We start from the raw sequence: 20,045 nt of genomic DNA, 5'->3' as shown, positions 1-20,045 counted from the left end.
TCACTTTTGCTGCAATATGAGCAAATCAATTATTCACCATCTCTGAATTCACTACCAATCTCCATCCTGCACTCATATTCACTTGGACCATCTCTGACACCTCCCTCCCCTTTCTTGATCTCACCATCTCCATCACAGGAGAGAGACTATCGACTGACATCTATTATAATCCTACAGACTCCCACAACTATTTAGACAACACTTCTTCCCACCCTGCCTCTGGCAAAGACTCTATCCCCCACTCCCAATTCATCCGTCTACGCCGCATCTGAGCCCAGATGTTACAGAACAGGGTTCCCCTCTTCTATCATAGATGAGGTCCTCACAAGTGTCTCCTCAGTACCCAATCTTGCTCCCCCTCCCCCCCAGTCGCAACAGGGATAGAGTCCCCCTGGTCCTTACCATTCACCCCATCGGCCGTTGCATACAACACACGATCCTCTGCCATTTTCGCCACCTCTAACAGGATCCCACCACTTATCACATCTTCCCATCTCCACTCCTTTCCGCCTTCCATGGAGACCGTTCCCTCCACAACTCCCTGGTTAACTCATCCCTTCCCACTCAAGCCACCCCCTCCCCATGCACCTTCCCCTGCAAACGCAGGAGATGCTCTGGATAGCACACCGCGAAAGCTTTTCACTGTACCTCAGTACACGTGACAATAAGCTAAACTGTAAACTGCACACCTGCCCCTTTACCTCCTCCCTCGATTATGTCCAGGGACCCCAACAGTCCTTTTAGGTTAGGCAGAGGTTCACTTGTACCTCCTTGAACTCATCTACTGTACCTGTTGTTCCAGTTGTTCCTCTTATACATTGGCGAGACCAAACATAGACTGGCCGATCGTTTCGCTGAACACCTTCACTCAGTCCACCTAGGCCTACACGATCCCCCGATTACTGAAAGCACTTTATAACTCCCCCTGTCATTCCCATACTGACCTTTCTGTCCTGGGCCTTCTCCACAGAGTGAGGCTCAACACAAATTGGAGGAACAGCACCTCATATTTCGCTTGGGCAGCTTACAACCCAGCGGTATGAATATTGATTTCTCTTACTTCAAGTAACCCTTGCATCCCCTCTCTCTCCATCCCTTCCCCACCCTAGTCGTGGTATTAGTTTCACTGGTGTTCTCATGAGTTTGTCTATAACTCGTTTTCACCGAGCCCACAGCTAACTATGGACCATTTCCTTGATTTTCGTTACATTTTTGCATATCTTTCATTTCTTTGTTCTATATCTCTCTATATCACTGTCTATATCCCTTTCCCCTGACTCAGTCTGAAGAAGGGTCGTGACTTGAAATGTCACCCATTGAAATGTCTGCCTCTCCAGAGAAGCTTGCCTGTTCCAGCTGAGATACTCCAGCGTTTTGGCGCTGTTATTGTACTTACTCCGATTTCATCTCCGCTATTCTCCGTATATTTTCAAAGGTTGAATCTTCATTTCCTGGATATGCAAACTTAGTCGACTCGTTAAATGTTTTGTTCCTGCTCAGCAGATCAGCCGCACGATGAAATTGACGGTCATCAATTGTCAACTGGTAGTTCGGGGCACTCTCCTCGGATTCAGGGTCACCACTTATGGAAAACCCTGCTGACGGTGGCTGCAGACTCTCAGATTCATCATCGACATCACTTTGATACTCTCCTAAGTCTTCAAACTCTTCCATTTCTTCCGCTGCTTGACTACTTGCTGATGGAGGTTGGGTCTTGAGGATTATGCTGCCCAGCCTGATTCTGCGGTCATAGACTGAGAGCCTTTTAGCTTTCTTCACCTCTTCTGTCAATTCAACACTTTCTCTCTCGGAAAATGCTCTGCTCGAACCTTTACGGGAAACATATCTCGTCTCCTGTAAGAGGAACTCAAAGTTAGTTCATCAAAACGAGTCGCAGAGTGGATATAGGCCTTTTGCCCCACCGACTTCATGCGCACCATCAATCATTGCTCCACACCAGTCCAACATTGATCCCACTTTTATTCACTCCTCATTCTCAACAACTACGACAGCCCCTTTATATGCGGAATAATTTACAGTGGTCAAGTTAGGTTTAGACAGATTGGCTACTGTAAATAGCTCCTTTTAATAGGGAAATGGTAGAATCAGGAGCTATTTACAGTAGCCAATCTGTCTAAACCTAACTTGACCACTGTAAATTATTCCGCATATAAATATGCATATCTTTGGGATGGCTAGAAGAAACTGGAGCATACTGCAGAAACAAACGTAGTCATGGGGAAAATTTCATACAAACAGCACTAGAACCTCCATACAAACAGCACTAGAAGTCAGGATTGAATCTGGGTCGTTGGCACTGTGAGTAGATGCCAAAACTTTGGGCACTCAAAGTTATTAGGTGATAAACCTTGGTAAAACATTTTTGGACTTAGTAAGAGTGTGTTCAATTTGGCTGGTCTACAGTTTGTGATCTGTCCTTTGCAGTTTTAAACTTGGCAAGACAGAAATGTACTTTATAGATGTCAACTAATTCGATTCATGGTCCAAAGATCTTGACACCGACCAGGTGAACAGGTGAGTGACAAGCAGTAAAACTGAAAGACTCACCAAGAACCCCAAATCCCCTGACCTACCAGAATGATAGTCCGGAAGTCAGAAATTTGGCCCAAGCAGAGTGCGGCAATGGACACAAGCTAAACTGCTGGTCAAATAAAACCAACCTTAATGACTTCCACCTTGGGGGTGACCGCCTTGTATTTATAACTGCCTGCTGGATAGTAAAGCGTCTTGCTGCTGTTCAGCGCGGAAACACCCTCATCATTCAATTTGTTCACGTTTGCTCCGTTGTCCAGAAGAATGTTGATGATATCACTCCGGCAAGCAACCTGTAACAAATTGTACAGTTCAGGCTGGCAAATCACACTGTCAAAATGTCATGGGAAATATACAGGGCAGAAGAAGAATGTCTAGCCTTTGATAAGTGCACCTTCGCTAGTCTTTGGTGGAGCTATCCAGCTAAACTCACTCCATGGCTTCATGGAACACTATAAATTTGAGCAATAATCACACACAATTAGATCACATGCAACTGGATACAGAATTGTCCTTGTGGAATGAAGCAGAAGTTGGTGGTGGAAGGTTGTTTAACACACTCTGAGCCTGTATCAAGTGGTGTGCCTCACTCAGACTGTGGTGCTGGGTCCATTGCTGTTTGTCATTGATATCAACAATTTGGATAAGAATGTACAAGGCATGATTGTAATCAGTTTGCAGATGACACTAAAATAGACAACATAGTAGACAGTAAAAATGGTTATCAAGAATTGCAGTGGGATCTTGATCGGCTGGGTAAGTAGGCTAAGGAATGGCAAACAGAATTTAATTCATGAAAGTACAAAGTGTTGCATTTTGAGAAGTCAAACAACATCACGACTTTCAACATTTTGACAGTGTATATGAAATATAGATGGTCTTGAGACAGGGAAGACCTTGAGAGTTTTCCACTAAGGAGAGAATCTCAAAGCAGAGAGTAAATTACAAGATTAGGTGACGATCATTTAAAAATTGTGGTGCACAGATCCTTCTCGCAGAGTAAATTTCCGGAGTTCTCTACCCCAAAGGGTTGTGGAGGTTAGTTCCCAATTGGTATTTAAAATAAATATATATTTTTGAAAGATCGGAATAGAAGGGCAGTGAGAAACTGGTTCGGAAGAGAAGATGATACCTGGTTCAACCATGATCTTATTGTATTGCGGGGCAGGCTTGAGGGGTCGTGTGGCCTCCTCCTGCTCTTCTTCTTGTACATTCAGATGACTTGGTGACATATCAGTGTACAATTGGTACTACAGGATACCACTCCCACTGCTTCACCACCTGTATTTCTCAACCATATAACACATGGAAAGGGGAATCATTGATTTAGATTTACATTTTTTTTAGATTTAGATTTAGAGATACATTGGTTGCAAGCAAACCAGCAGAAACCTCCATCACTTAATCTCAACTTAGTTATAAAGCAAAATACAGTCCATTCAGAAGCATCAGGTTCATATGCAACAGAATAAACAGGAGGTTGGACGCACCATGCTTAAAGGGAAAAAACATAAATGCCCAAAAGCATTTATAATCTCCTGGATCTTGGAATGACGCTGGAGAAGTGATCATGGGAAACAAAGAAATGGCAGATGAAACTAATATGTTTTTTGTGTCTGTCTTCACGGCGGAAGACAGCAGCAATGTGCCTGATATTCAAATGAGTCAGGGGGCAGAGGTTCGTGGAGTGGCTATTACTAAGGAGAAGGTACTTGGAAAGAGGAAAGGTCTGACGGTGGATAAATCATCTGGACCTGATGGACTGCACCCCAGGGGTCTGAAAGAGGTGGCTTTAGAGATAGTGGAGGCACTAGTGGTGATCTTTCAAGAATCACTAGAATCAGCAGTAGTTCCAGAGGATTGGACAAATGCAAATGTTACTCCACTGTGGTTGGTAAGATTTAAGAGTTCATTACAAAGGATGCCTCGAGAACCTAGAGAAAAAAGGAATAAGTGACGTTTCGGGTCAGGACCCTTCTTCAGACTCATGTGTCCCGGCCTGAAAGGTTGCCTATTCTTTTTATTCAGAGATGCTGCCTGACCTTCTGAGTTACTCCAGCACTCCGTATCTATCTTTGGTATAAACCGGCACCCGCAGTTCTTTGTTTCTACAATGTCCCCAGCATGTCAGATTATTGAAGCTTTATTGCAGAAACGTTCAATGCAGATATTGGCAGAGTGACGGTACTCACCGAGGCTCCAATTAGTGCTGTGTGCCCCTGCCGATCAGCCACATCTGCACTTACTAAGTTGGTTTTGAGGATCTCCTGTACTTTATAAATGGCACCCTCTCCAGCTGCCATGAGCAGTTGTTCGGAGTTGCACTCAAGCGGTCCTCTGGGGCCAAAGCCCTCGCGGTTCCCTTCTAACACAGCCGCCACATCCCAGGGGAGTTTTGTCTGTGCATGCCTAGGGAGAAAATGCTACTGTCATTGTGTTCATGACTTCCACCCTGGACGCTGGGTGGTCAACTCTGAACAGACATGTTGATCTGCATAATGACGCCCTGCTCCAGTAGCGCCACCCTGTTAGTGAGTCCTTTAACCTCACAAGCATTCAATAACAAAGCAAAAACAGAGAGCGTTGGAACAGCTACACTGGCGAGGGGGCGTGATCAGGAGATCAAAACGCTGTTTCTGAGTGGGAAACGGTCACTACTACACTGAAATTTTCCGTTTTTATAGAATTCCAGTGCTTTTTTTTTTGTTATAACGAATAAACAGAGACTTAAATAAACCATGGAAAAAATAACTTTTTGCAATACCCATGACTTTCCTAGTTGTTCAAACCAGCGACTGAAACTTTAATCCTTGTGAACAGCTGAACAACTCCAACTGAGTGGCAATATTTGCACGTGTTCTGATTCATGGGGGAAACTTAGAGGAACACAAAAATAAAGTATTGCGGTCGCTAAATTTCAAAGTTTTGTCTCTTCACTGAAGCAAATGCTTGTACCTTAACTGTCTGAAACCGGCGGCATTAACTCTGAATCTTTCAATTTCAGTTAACCCTTATCTCCTTGTGATCCGCTCCCCAAACCCACCCATCTCCCCATCCTATCCACTTTGTGTCCACCAATTCTTCATTCCTTTCCCATACCCTCCCCTCACCCATTTCCATCCCCTCTCACTTCCAGTTCCAGCCATCTCTGATCCACACACCCACACCGTATCCCCCTCCCCCGCCTGCTTCCCTCTCTCCCGGTGGCATCTCCCTTTTTTCAGATTCTAGTACTTGCGGCCTTTGTGTCGTTATGCTCGTTATCCTCCAGCCTCTCTCTCTCTCTCCACCTCCAGCCCCTCTCTCCACCTCCAGCACCTCTCTCCACCTCCAGCCCCTCTCTCCACCTCCAGCCCCTCTCTCCACCTCCAGCCCCTCTCTCCACCTCCAGCCCCTCTCTCTCCACCTCCGGCCCCTCTCTCTCCACCTCTGGCCCCTCTCTCTCCAACTCCAGCCCCTCTCTCTCCACCTCCGGCCCCTCTCTCTCCACCTCCAGCCCCTCTCTCTCCACCTCCAGCCCCTCTCTCTCCACCTCCAGCCCCTCTCTCTCCACCTCCAGCCCCTCTCTCTCCAACTCCGGCCCCTCTCTCTCCACCTCCAGCCCCTCTCTTTCCAACTTCAGCCTCCCCTCCACCAATCTGGCTCCATCCGCCATTAAAAAAAAACGTTTTCAATGTTTGTATCCATCTATCAACCACCTGCCTCTGTTAACCAACTCCACCCCTTGTCCCTCCCCCACCTGGCTCCTCTTGACAATCATTCTTCACCCCTCCTTGGTCCACTGACCATGATTAAGGTTCCCTTTTGCACTTGTAGCTGTATCTAAACTATGGGCCCAGCAACATTTGATTAAAGTGCGGTGAAGTTCTTCCCAAGTCCTAGCCAATTTTATAATTCAGGCTACATCACTAAAAAAGATTGCAGTCGAACTGTGATCTTCTGCTTTCCAACTATTTGGAATTCCTGAAGGTTTGGCATCTGGCTCACTGGGCTCAGTTCCTCCCTCCCTCCCTCCCTCCCCCCCTCCCCCCTCCCTCCCTCCCCCCCTCCCCCCTCCCCCCCTCCCTCCCCCTGGGCCCACGGTTCCTTTCCCAATCTGTAGATGCTGATCTACAGCAGATGTACAGATGCTGTATCTCTAAACTAATCTAAAAGTCTGTGCTATGTGAGAACTGGCTCCTGGATTTTTCCACTTTATAGCTATGATATTAGTTCAAAAGGAAGTAAAGCATTTGAGGTTGACTGGAATGCAATTTTATAAGCACCAAACGACTGCATTCCTTCCCTTGCAGATCCATTTGAGTAGAGAAACTGTGAAGATTTATTTTTAAGATATCGGGTTATACTTATCAGAAAAGTCTGAACAAGGTGGAACAGCCATACTTGTAAACAATAACCTCGTGCATTACCGATCAGCCATCATTAAACAAAGAATTTCACTGTACCGTGTGACAATAAAGTATCAATCAATCAATTAATCAATCAATCAAGAAGGACCTGGCTGTGAAAGACTGCACATGCAGCAGCACCACAAGCCCTCAGTGTTACACTGGAGTGACTGTCTAGATTCTGGCCCCTGTAGAGGATGGGAGTTCAGGGAGACGGACTACAGTAAAATTGAGGTAATCCAGCACCCTCTGGGACTTTGCAGTGTCAGATTAGCTGGTTTTATGATTATATATAACATATAACATATAACAACTACAGCATGGAAACAGGCCTGTCCGGCCCTACCAGTCCACGCCGACCATTCTCCCTGACCTAGTCTCATCTACCTGCACTCAGACCATAACCCTCCAATCCCCTCCTATCCATATACCTATCCAATTTACTCTTAAATAATAAAATCGAGCCAGCCTCCACCACTTCCACCGGAAGCCCATTCCATACAGCCACAACCCTCTGAGTAAAGAAGTTCCCCCTCATGTTACCCCTAAACCTTTGTCCCTCAATTCTGAAGCTATGTCCCCTTGTTGGAATCTTCCCCACTCTCAAAGGGAAAAGCCTACCCACGTCAACTCTGTCCGTCCCTCTCAAAATTTAAAAAACCTCTATCAAGTCCCCCCTCAACCTTCTACGCTCCAAAGAATAAAGACCCAACCTGTTCAACCTCTCTCTGTAGCCTAAGTGCTGAAACCCAGGCAACATTCTAGTAAATCTCCTCTGTACCCTCTCCATTTTGTCGACATCCTTCCTATAATGCAGTATAGAATGATGATATTTTATAATTCTGTAGCATTTTGGAATAGATGCCTCTTCTATAAATAGCCCAACTTTTATTTGTTTCTTTTTACACATGATACAGTGTCGTAATATATTTTTAGCGAACTTAATGAGTTTAAAGAGTAGAGCCTTGAGGGCACGAGAAATGGAACACAGCAAGTATCAGCTTGTCGAAACCAGTTGAAACACAGGAGTGATCCACACCCCGCTTGATCTACAAGCTCACCCGTGTCCCCGTTCCCCAGCATCACTGAGCCTGAGCCCGACTATGGGGGTAAACCCTATCTGTACTCTGGACCCTTGGGGGTAAACCCTATCTGTACTCTGGACCCTTGGTTCCCGCCACTCGCTCTTCAGACCACCAGCTCGCACTCCAGGTGAATGCCGAACCATCAGCAATTCCTTAAATTGAGTGCTGGATTGTCTGAGCTTTACCCCAAACCCGTTAAGGCACGAGACTGCCAAAGCACTTCTGCCTATTTATTGCTGTGAAAGTAGCACCGGAAGAGAGAGAGAGAGAGCAAACCTGGAAACTTGTCCTCTTGCTGCACTTACACAATGAGCAAAGTGTGTACATTATACCACAGGGAGAGTTAGCCAGCAACCCAATCACTTGTACCTATGTCTATAGATGTGCATCTGCATTTGAACCAGCAAAGGAGTTTTGTTTTTAACGATGATTGTCTCTGTCTGGTCCTCGGCTACCAATTCCTCTTCTGGGAAGAAATGTCTATCACCTTCTCTCCGATAGGTACGAGTGAGGGGCAGGTGATCAGCATCATTGGAATACTTCTCAATTTCTGACGGCAGGGTGTAGCTGTCATCAAACAGGAGCTTCTTGTACGGGTAAAAGAAGGGATCTTCCATGGCATCAACTCTCCAGAAATACTTCTCCTTGTAAGGATTCAATGTGATAACATGCTTCCCCATGTCAGAGTGAAACATTGGGTGCTCCTTCACTGAGAAGGCTCCTGGAATTGCCACAGAAAGTCTGATGAGATGTTTCTGATACCACAGGCCCACATCTTGGCCTCCATTGGGATAGGTGAATACGCCAGGTCCAAAGCGTTCATCATCTTTATAAAGGCCCTAAATAAAGAGAACGACAGTTATTACAAAGCCTGCAACATGGAGTATGGAAACATTGATCCATGTGCATTGCACTGCCCGTGCCATGTTGGAATTTTCATGTTGTTTATTTATCAGAGGTAAGACCATGAAAACGAAATGCCGAGAGGTCTAACTCTGTCTCAAAGCGCTTCACAATTTTCAGAACCACTTGTTCAGAACACTGCCTGGTCCATCAAGGGTACTGACCTCACCACCATCGAAGGGATCTACAGGAGTCACTGCTTCAAAAAGGCAGCCAGTATCGTCAGAGACCCACACCACCCTGGCCACATTCTCATTTCACTCCTGCCATCAGGAAGAAGGTAGAGGAGCCTAAGAATGGTAACATCCGGGTTCAGGAGCAGCTTCTTCCCAACAACCATTAGGCGAATACACACTACAACCTCCAAAGTGGTGTTTTTGTCTGCACTATTGTTGTTTAGTTGATTTTTTAAAATATATATTACCTCTGAAATGCAGTGTATATATATATATATATATATATAGATACTGAACTTTTTTTTTGTTTATTATGGTGTTTACAGAGTACAGTGCTTACATATCTGTTGTGCTGCTGCAAGTAAGAATTTCATTGATCCAATTTATGACACATGACAATAAAAACCTCTTGACTAGTCACTTCAACTGTCCACTATGAGAAAGCTCCTTATTACATTTATAAATGAGAGTATTTATGGCCCATAGTTTAAGCCTTGAGTGGCTTCATTCCTCAATTTGGCTTCATTGGGACAGTGTAGGAGTCCAAAGTCAGAGATCAGTAAAAAAATTGCCAGGATGTTGCCTGGGATGGAACGGTTCAATTCAGAAGGGAGACTGGATTAGCTAGGTTATTTTCTCTGAAGCAGAGGAGACTGAGGGGGAACCCGAAAGAGGTGTACAAAATTATGAGAGGCATAGCTAGGGTGATACAGAATTGCCTAACTCTAGAGGGCATGGATAAGGAAATTACAGGAGATCTGAGGAAATATGTTTTCAATCAAGGGTCGGTTGAAATCTGCAACACACTCCTGATGAGGGGACAGAGGCTGGAACACTCACAACATTTAAAAAACATCTGGATGAACTCTTGTAATTGGCAATGTTTGTGAGTGGGTACATTCAGAGGCACTCCGGTGTATATAAGTCCTTTATTAGCAGATCATTGGCAGTACTGATGCTGGCTACCGTTACCTCCAGCCCTCAGGATAGTCTGCTAACTAACACCAGGATAACGCAGTACAAAACCTGGCCTGGATTATGGACTGGATGCACAACAGTAAAACCAGACATGGATCTACATCCCCCTTCTTAAGCATAAGCCCCCAAACTAGATAAGAGTATATAAAGCCACTACAATATGAAAAAAAAACTACAGCCTACCGACATCCTAATATAAGGGATGAAAACAGCAACTACGACAAACGCTAAGCAGAGGAGGATACAAATTGAGTAAGATAAATGAAAGGGAACGGTAAGGACCGTAATTAATCAGAGTCCATAATAAGTGTCTAGCCACAGTCTTGGTACTTGGGATTGGGCTTACAGACCCGTCCTGCACGAGTACGATACAGGCCCTCCGCCGTACCCATTGTAGGTGGCAGCACAGTAGGTGGTGGTTCAAACGGCACTGGTCTCGCAACAGCCTTTTGCACAGGAGACTGCACCGGTGACGTCACGGGTGACTGTATAGGCGATTTTATGGGTGATTCCATCACCGGCACCAGCGACTCCTTTGTTGGTATAAAGACCAGCTTGCGGTCTGCCGATGCCTGACCTCCATCGGTCTGTAACCTGCCATCTGCGACCTCCGTGTAGCCATGCGGACGCGGCTGAGATGGCACCGGCTCATTCACCGGTAGAAGTTGTTTTCTGTTCGGCCGGTAGGTTCCTCCTTCCGATTGGACAAAATAGGACCGTGGCTCCTGGCAGGTCCCACTAACTACGCCCAGACGATCATGACCCTTCTGGGTCTGCAGACGAACCATCTGACCCTCCGACAGAGGCTGGAGAGGACGGCTAGACCTGTCGTAATACGTCTTCTGGATCTGCCGTTTATGTTGCAGCTGAGCCTGAACAGATTGGGGCTGCAGCAGGTGTCTTGCAACAGGAAGGGTAAGAAAATAACTGCAGATGCTGGTACAAATCGAAGGTATTTATTTCACAAAATGCTGGAGTAACTCAGCAGGTCAGGCAGCATCTCAGGAGAGAAGAAATGGGTGACGTTGCGGGTCGAGACCCTTCTTCAGTCTGAAGAAGGGTCTTGACCCGAAACGTCACCCTTTCCTTCTCTTCTGAGATGCTGCCTGACCTGCTGAGTTACCAGCATTTTGTGCAACAGGAAGGGTGGTACGAGTTTGTCTGGACATCAATCGTTGGGCTGGCGAACCCAACACCGGGTCACGTGAAATGTTACGGAGATTGAGGAGGTCCAGGAATACATTGGACCCGGCTCTTCTGGATCTCTCCATGACCTGTTTGGCATTACGGACAGCCCTCTCGGCTAGCCCTTTTGACTGTGGATACTCCGGGCTGCTGGTGATGTGTTTAAAATCCCAGTGCGTAGCAAAGTCCTTGAAACACTGACTGGTAAATTGGCCGGCATTATCCGACATGAGGGTGTGAGGAAACCCATGGACCGAGAAATGTCTTGCCAGATTTTACATGGCAAGACCATGAACCGTGACAAATACAACTAGTGTAGATAGGTTGTTGATGGTTTACAATAGCATTGTGGACTGAAGGGCCTGTTTCTGTGCTGGATGGCACAATGACTCTACCAATCGGTGGATAATTAAATTGACAGGCATCTGGGCCATGCTTGCTCGACCAAATCCTTACAGTATTTTAGGTCTATTTAAGTCACCTTTGAGTGTTTTTTTCCTAGGGCAAAGATTTTTTTTCCCCCCTGCACGGAATAACCTCAGTGCTGGTCTCATTCATCCTGCATTTCACTTGCACTTTCTCGTGAATCTCGATGTCCATCTGGCTAAAACCAAGCAAAGCTTTCCACATGTGGGCTAACTAACTTCAAAATGCTTCAAGTAGCTTTACATTTCATTACCTTTCCATAGTAATATACCTTCCAACTATGTTGAGCACTTTTAACATGAGTTGGTATTGCTGATGATTTGTGGACCCGCAACCTGGATCTCCTCGCACTTCCACCACGTTAGACAGATTTGCAAGAGTAGGTCTGCTTATTCTTCCTTTCACCTCGTTTATATTGAAGTTAATTTGCCAATTACACGCAGCTGGTTTTGAACTTTGTGTAAATGAATTTTTTTTAAATGTCTCCTTAGACCAGACTACAGCATTAGCAGCACACGGCTAATGAAGGCAAAGAAGTTTAATTGCTTCTCAATGGCTATTTTACTTCACCCTATCAAAGAAATTCACTTTGTTCCTTCCATTGCCCCACCCCCACCCAGCCCCATCCCGCCTTCTCTGCTACTTGTTTCTCCTTCTCAGTTCAAATGCAGGATCTTCGGCTATTTCTCTTTCCACTGATACTGCCTGACCAGCTGAATTTCTCCAACATTAGGGTTCTTCCGCTACTGAATATTGAAGGGTTGAGTCCGGTGGGAACAGCCCTCAAACCACCGAAGGAGGCATCACCCCAAAGGGTCACATGAGTGGCAAAAAAATGTACTAAAAAGATGCCAACACCACAATGTATAAAACCTATTTTAAGAATGTATTAATATTTCAGGTGGTAGACACAAAATGCTGGAGTAACTCTTTCTTACATAATATTTCAGATGGCCTGTCCTGGGCCCAGCACATAGATGTAATCACAAAGAAGGCATGACAGTGCTTCTACTTTCTTACAAGTTTAAAGAGATTCAACATGTCAGCGAATACTCTAACACACTTCTACTGGTGTACAGTTGAAAGTCTACTGACTGCTTGCATCATGGCCTGGCATAACAATTCCAAAGCATAAGAAAACAAAAAGGTGCAGCACTCCCCATGATCAAAAGCGTTAAGAAACAAGGAACTGCAGATGATTGTTTATCAAGGAAGGACACAAATGCTAGAGTAACTCAGCATGTCAGGCAGCATCCTTGGGGAACATGGATAGGTGACGTTTCGGGACAGAACCCTTCTTCAGACTGATACTGGGATTAGTTATGCAGCCTGACCAGCTGAGTTACTCAAAAGCATCTCAATGAGGAGCTGCCTCAAGAAGGCATCATCTTTTATCAAGGACCTCCATCATCCGGGCCATGCCCTTTTCTCAATACTAGTATTAGGCAGGAGGTACAGAAGCTTTATGTGTGCCACCACCAGGTTCAGGAACAGCTATTTTCCTACAAATATTTAGTTCTTGAATTAACCACGATCCTAAAACTTCTCAGCAATGGAACACTTTGGACCACTTCATTCACTACTGTGGACTTGTTTTTGTGTATTTGTGTACTTGTGTATTTTTCTTTTCACCATCTTGTCAAATTTATTTAAAATTATGTACGAGTTATGTTTTTGTGTGTTGTCTGTTAATTATGCCTATGATGTTGCTGTTATGTACCTCACCATAATTGTGGAGGTGACAATACACTGGATTTGATTTGATTTTAATGGCTTTGCACTTTCTTTTGTACATACTTATTATGAATAAATTTTACATTTGAATTCATACATCAAACATACATTGATATAGCAACTCTAACTTATAAATCATTTGTTTAAGTCAACTGTTCCCAGCACCATGGAATGGGTTTATAGACAAAAGACGATTGACAATAGACAATAAGTGCAGGAGTAGGCCATTCGGCCCTTTGAGCCAGCACTGCCATTCAATGTGATCATGGCTGATCATTCACAATCAATACCCTGTTGCAGCCTTCTCTCCATACCCCCTGACTCCGCTATCTTTAAGAGCTCTATCTAGCTCTCTCTTGAAAGCATCCAGAGAATTGGCCTCCACTGCCTTCTGAGGCAGAGAATTCCACAGATTTACAACTCTCTGACTGAAAACGCTTTTCCTCATCTCCGTTCTAAATGGCCTACCCCTTATTCCTAAACTGTGGCCCCTGGTTCTGGACTCCCCCAACATTGGGAACAGGTTTCTAGTCCTCATCCAGTCTAAGCAACTTCTTTAACTCCTTCTCTTTTGATTCTTTTATATCCAGATTACGATTTATTTCCTTGAATCCACATGCTCTGACTTAGTCCTAAGCACATTATGGAAATATTATCAAATGCCCTTTGAAAATCTGTGTGTCACATTCACTGTATTAACCCTACTTTTTTTTCTGTTACTTCTTCAAAGAACTCAATAAAGTTCCTCAAACATGACCCTCGCTTTTGAAATCTATTCTGACTACTACTTATTATATTTTTGCTTGCTATGTGTGGTTCAATTTCCCTTCTTGAATAACAATTCCTTATCTTTAACAGCGGCAACGTGAAGCCGATAAGTCTACAGTTCTCTGGAATTCTATCACCTCTTATAAATATACAAGAATTACATTCCTATATATTCCTCTGCCACTATTCATTTCTCTATTTTTTTTATATCCCCCTTATATTGCTGATATCCCTGCTGATTATTTTAACCATCCACAGATTCAATCTATGTGGATCAAGGATTTGTCCTCCAAAAATTTCTGTGATTTTATCAAATTATTTCCCCTCTTAAACATCCTGACTGCACTCCACACAAGGCAGCTGCGGTAGAAAGTGATCTGCAACATACTCTTGGTGTCCCAGGCTTGGGTTATTGTAAGGCAGGGAGAACGAAACCCATGTAGTGTAAATGTGTCCTTGATAGTCGACATGGATTCAGTGGGCCAAAGGGCCTGTCTCTGTACTGGTTCTCTGTACTGCCTCTGGTTTTGCATTTCACTCCTATTTTTGCCTCCTTATCTGACACCCTTTTGTCCCCTTTTCGCCCCTAGCCTTTGTCGTTTACTCCACTTGTCTGGCATTGGACCTCCCCCTCATCTGTTTTCCACTTATCGCTTGCCAGGTTTTGTCTTGCCCCCACCTCTTTTCCAGAGTTCTATCCCTTTCTCCAATCAGTGTGAAGAAGGATCCCGACCCTAAACCTCATCTATCCATTCCCTCCCCAGATGCCGCCTCATCCACTGAATTCGTCCAGCACTTTGTGTTTTGCTCAAGATTCCAGCATCTGCGGTTACATGCGTCTCCACCACTGTCACTGTTCATTCTGCCATTTCCTATCTAATGGGTTAAGTGTGACCAGCTTGAACATCAAGCAACATCTACTCCCTCCTCATGCATCCAGAGAATCTGTGCACAATCCGGCAAAGTGACGCTCCTGCACCACTCCCTTCACTACAGATAGAGCAGAGGGATGTGGAATGCACTCAATTTTGTATTGTGCAATACAGCACCCCTGGCTTGCTTGTATATTTTTGTGGTTTTATCACTGCTGAATCATGTTACCAATTCAATAAGACCAGAGCAGTTTCAGAAACCAAACTGCCCCCTCAGATAAATGAAAGGAAACTTCACCACAAATCCTGGTCTCACATTCAACGGCCACTTTCAGAGAATGAAACACACCTACTGGCATGAGTATTTCATACCCCTTTTCACCCTCGATTTGTTAAAGTTATTGAGTACCTGGAACATGGAGCCATCCTTCATCTCCAAAGTGCCATATCCGTCCTTTCGATCCAGGTAAAATGCTCCTGTGAATTTGGTCCCATCCGGCCAAACATAGCAACCTTGTCCATGCCGATGATCTTTGTAGAACTGTCCCTCATAATACTGCAATCATAAAGTACCCAGAAGCTTCAGAAGTGGTGGTACCAAGAGGTAAGGGAAAGGGAAAGGTATCGTTTGATTTTGCTGTTCGGGGTTGGGGAGGTAGTGGTCAGTGGGGACAAGGAACGTTGGTAAATGCCATGAGTAGAGGCAATGCTACGTTTATGGACTTCAGATTAAAAACCTGATTCCCATGTCCATTCAAACTCAATAATGCCGTGGCAGTCAGAAACTTTTTAACATGGCAGAGATATCAAAAACAGTTGGTAGCTTTGCAGTGATATGTAAGAGTTTCAAAGGGATCTGAGGGTTCATTTTTTATTACACGGAGCGGTTGATATGTGGAACATGCTACCAGAGAAAGTGGTGGTATTTGATACAATCACTTTGTTTAAGAGGCATTTGACAGACATTTAAATCGGCAAGCCTTAGAAGAAGACAGTCCCAATGTAGGCAAATGGGATTAGGCAATGTAGGCAAGTATAGAAGGGCCAAAAGATTGGCATGGACTTGGTGGGCATCTGGCCAGTGTGATTATATGATTATAATATGGCAAAATCTCCACACACATCAAATACATAGGGACATGCCTATCCTGTGCTGATTTGTTACAGTCCACTCAGACCTCCACTCTGAACATTCACAGGCCCCTAGCCCCTATGGGTTTTAAAGGAGAAATCCAGTTGGGTTGCACACTGTTGTGCAGTCCCCAGCCTTCCCACCAATGTATGCAACATGCCAGGAGCCCACTACAGATCTTTGTTTTTTTGCTGTTGCCCAGGTTTCAGTGTGTGTGTGGGGGGGGGGGGGGGGGTGCCTGATGGTGAGAGAACGAGAGAGACCTGGAATCACCATTGAGCTCGTTACATGGAGAAATCTTAGGGCTGGGGAGAGATGTGCAGCCAGACAGAGAGGGGGAGGCAGCAGGTTCCATCCCATCCAACAGGGCCACGGAATCATGGCGGACTGTCCACATGGTCCCAGTCTCCAGCAATGGCCCACACTCACCATGGCCAGGATGCAGCCAGAAACTCAGATCTCAGCGCTAAGTGGCCATGACCCACATCTTGGCCCATCCAACACCAGTCCTCAAAGGTAGTCACTTCATATTGCTCCGTTGAGCCATGCAGTGATAAGATCACTTCAACTACTTCATTGCTGCAGGAGCACCAGTGATGAGCTGACCCCTCAACCTCGAGCAGTAGCAGGGTCGATGGTGGTTCACACTCAGGCCCCGGTCCGGCAGCACTGTCAGTAATCTATAGCTTTAATGACCACTGCTAACATTGGTACCACCAGCACCTCCAGGTCTGGGAACACATCCCAATTGCTACTAGTGCCATGGTTGGAAGGTGCACACCAAATGATGGGATTTCATTGCCTTAACTACCTTTCATAATCACCAGGTGTGACTTAGGGTGAGAAGGACCCTCCCCATCATATCCCTCGTGCACAGCCAAGTGTCCCATTGCACCTTGTTCTCCACGTTGTTCTGCTCCGATTCCCAGGGTGGAAACGTCAAATACCAGAGGGCATAGCTTTAAGGTTAGAGGGGGAAAGTGTAAAGGAGATTATGCTGAGCAAGTTTTTCTGTGTAGAGAGTGGTAGATGCCTGGAATGCGATGCCAAGAATGGTAGTGGAAATGGATACAATATGTTGTTTAAGAGGCATTTAGATAGCAGGGAACAGAGGGATATAGATCACATGAAGGCAGAAGGGACGAGATTCAGTTGGCATCATGTTTGACACAGACATTGTTCATGCTGTGTCGTTCCATATTCTAACGAGCCCACGTTTCCAGGAAGTATCAGAGAGGGATGCATTGTACTTGGTTGAGGTTTGTCGCATCGACTCTGTGATCCCAGGGACATACACTGAGAAAAAACCCATCAACTGCTGCTGGAAGATCATCAACTTGATGAACTTCTTGGTCTGTCCAAAACTTGTTGATCTCCCACTGTTCACGCAACTGGTAGATTTCATAGACCCGAACTCCAGTGCTAGAGGACCTGCTGAAGCTCCTGGGGGAAAGGCCAAAGTTTAAGACACTCTCACCACTGAACTAAGGGAATGGAACACAAAAAGAGCCTCAGACAGCTGGTCAAAAAATGCATCCACATGAAAATTGACTTGAAGCTCTTGCAAGTCATAACTAACTATGCAAAACTTCAATAATCCCACATCTGTTTTTTTTTAGAAAAGGTGATGGTCCTTCATCTGGCTCACTAGTTAATCTGCCATGTGAGCTGTGGGTCCAGAGTGCAAAAAGGACGTACACCCAGAGGAGAGGTTCAGATTGAAGCTCTGGTTGGGGTCCCAAACAGCAGGTGCCAGGAACCTTGTTGTGTTGTTGGTGGAACCAATGCTAGCGGTGGTCATTAGGCCATTGTATACAGAGATATTTACGGTGATCTTTAAACTCACTGGTTTCACTGGAAATTTTAATAATAATAATAATAATAATGCATTACATTTATATAGCGCTTTTCTAGAAACTCAAAGGCACTTTACATATTAGATAAAACATAAAAATAAATAAATAAACGAACAGAAAAGGAAGAATAAGGTGGAGCGACGGTCAATGATTGAAGGCGGTGTTGAACAAGTGGGACTTCAGTGATGTTTTGAATGTGGTGAGTGAGGAGGAGTCTCTGACGGTTTGGGGTAGTGAGTTCCAGAGGGTGGGAGCAGCGATGGAGAAAGCCCTGTCCCCCCAGGATCTGAGTTTGGTCCGGATGGGGGGGGGGGGGGACAGGAGGTTGGCAGCAGCAGAGCGGAGGGTGCAGGTGGGAATGTGCCTGTGGAGGAGGTCAGTCAGGTAGGATGGGGCCAGGTTATGGAGGGCTTTGTAGGTCACGAGGAGGATTTTGTACTGGATTCTCTGGGGGATGGGGAGCCAGTGGAGTTTGTAAAGGACGGGGGTGATGTGGTCACGGGTCAGGGAGTGGGTGAGTAGACGGGCAGCGGAGTTCTGGATGTATTGGAGTTTATTGATGATTTTTGAGGGTGAATTTTTACTACACTTCTCTGCAACGTGTGAGAAAGTGAAATAAAAATAAATCAGGTATGAACGGGGAGTAACATTCAATCTGCCGTTCCTGCAGCACAACAGTCTGACTGAGTGCTGCACACACTTGAAATGTGAGACGTTTCTCTCTACAAGTTCTGCCAATACTGCTGAGTGCTTCCAGCATTTGCTGTTATTTTTGGTGCCCAATGTGCGGGATTATCTGAGTTTTACGTTAGAATGATGTGGCCAGCGTTGAGGACAGCAACATATGAAGGCACTGCATAAAGTTCGGGGTGGCAGCGAAAGTGGGACTGCAGTTTTGTGTGGGGGGATACATTTAATACATTTTCCCATTTTTGTGCGTGACTCTCCTCCCACTTGCTGCGTGCACTGGGTACTTACCTCCCCGCTGCTCCACTCAAATCTCCCTTCGCCATGCTTCAAATTCTCTCGGAACTCACCCTGGTACCACCAGCCGTCCGGCCACTGCTGCAGCCCGAAGTCGGGCAGAGGCCGGACATCCAGACCGCTCGGGACCACCGACAATAGCGGGCTGGAGGACGAGGAGCCGGGCCCGGGGCTGCCAGACCTGTCCGGGGAGCCGGGACTACCACCAGGCTTGCCCGGGGACCCGGGGCTACCACCGGGGCCAGACTTGCCCGGAGTGCCAGGGCTACCACCAGGCTTGCCCGGGGAGCCGGGACTACCACCAGACTTGCCCGGGGACCCGGGGCTACCACCGGGGCCAGACTTGCCCGGAGTGCCAGGGCTACCACCAGGCTTGCCCGGGGAGCCGGGACTACCACCAGACTTGCCCGGGGACCCGGGGCTACCACCGGGGCCAGACTTGCCTGGAGTGCCAGGGCTACCACCGGGGCCAGACTTGCCCGGGGAGCCGGGGCTGCCCGGGGTTCCGTGGTCGGTCGCGGTGTCTGCAGGAGCCATGTATACAGTGCGGGACTCGGCGCCCAGCCGCTTGATTTGCTGCTCCTGTTGTATCAAACAAATACACCGTTGCCCGGGCAACGGGCGCGTTACCGTCTGGCGGCCGCCGGAGATCCCGCAATCACCGACCCACAACCCTGACATCCCGCAATCACCGACCCACAACCCTGACATCCCGCAATCCACCGACCCACAACCCATGGATCTCATGGTCCTGAAAATCCCACAAACCACCGATCTTGCCCTTCAACATTTCCCTTCACCCATTGATTCTGCACTAATGGGGACCCGGTTATCTATGAAACCCACACTCCTGGGGATCCTGTGTTCCATGGATTCCAATCCGTGGAAACTGGAGAAGTGTGGACACTGCGCACCTGGGAATCCCACAATCCCAGTGTCCAGCATTCCCTTGGGTTCCATATTCCATGGATTCCCCACAATCCACAGATCTCATTTTACAGCCCT

At 46.1% G+C, this 20,045-nt stretch overlaps 1 protein-coding gene across 1 annotated transcript in view; it reads right to left on the bottom strand.

Annotated features, from left to right (window-relative positions):
- The window catches only part of ankmy1 (ankyrin repeat and MYND domain containing 1), a 57,735-nt gene extending 38,014 nt beyond the window's left edge, over nt 1–19,721 (bottom strand). Inside the window, exons 1-6 of the mRNA XM_078409788.1 lie at nt 19,035–19,721; nt 15,478–15,624; nt 8,396–8,865; nt 4,746–4,962; nt 2,682–2,846; nt 1,397–1,854 (exon numbers count right to left, since the gene is read on the bottom strand). Coding sequence (XP_078265914.1) covers nt 1,397–1,854; nt 2,682–2,846; nt 4,746–4,962; nt 8,396–8,865; nt 15,478–15,624; nt 19,035–19,721 — 2,144 coding nt within the window. The remainder of the gene's footprint in view (nt 1–1,396; nt 1,855–2,681; nt 2,847–4,745; nt 4,963–8,395; nt 8,866–15,477; nt 15,625–19,034) is intronic.
- Between the last annotated feature and the right edge of the window lie 324 nt (nt 19,722–20,045).

This window comes from Rhinoraja longicauda, chromosome 13 (genome assembly GCF_053455715.1).
Source record: "Rhinoraja longicauda isolate Sanriku21f chromosome 13, sRhiLon1.1, whole genome shotgun sequence".
NCBI lineage: Eukaryota > Metazoa > Chordata > Chondrichthyes > Rajiformes > Arhynchobatidae > Rhinoraja > Rhinoraja longicauda.
This window is presented reverse-complemented; position numbering and strand designations above follow the sequence as displayed.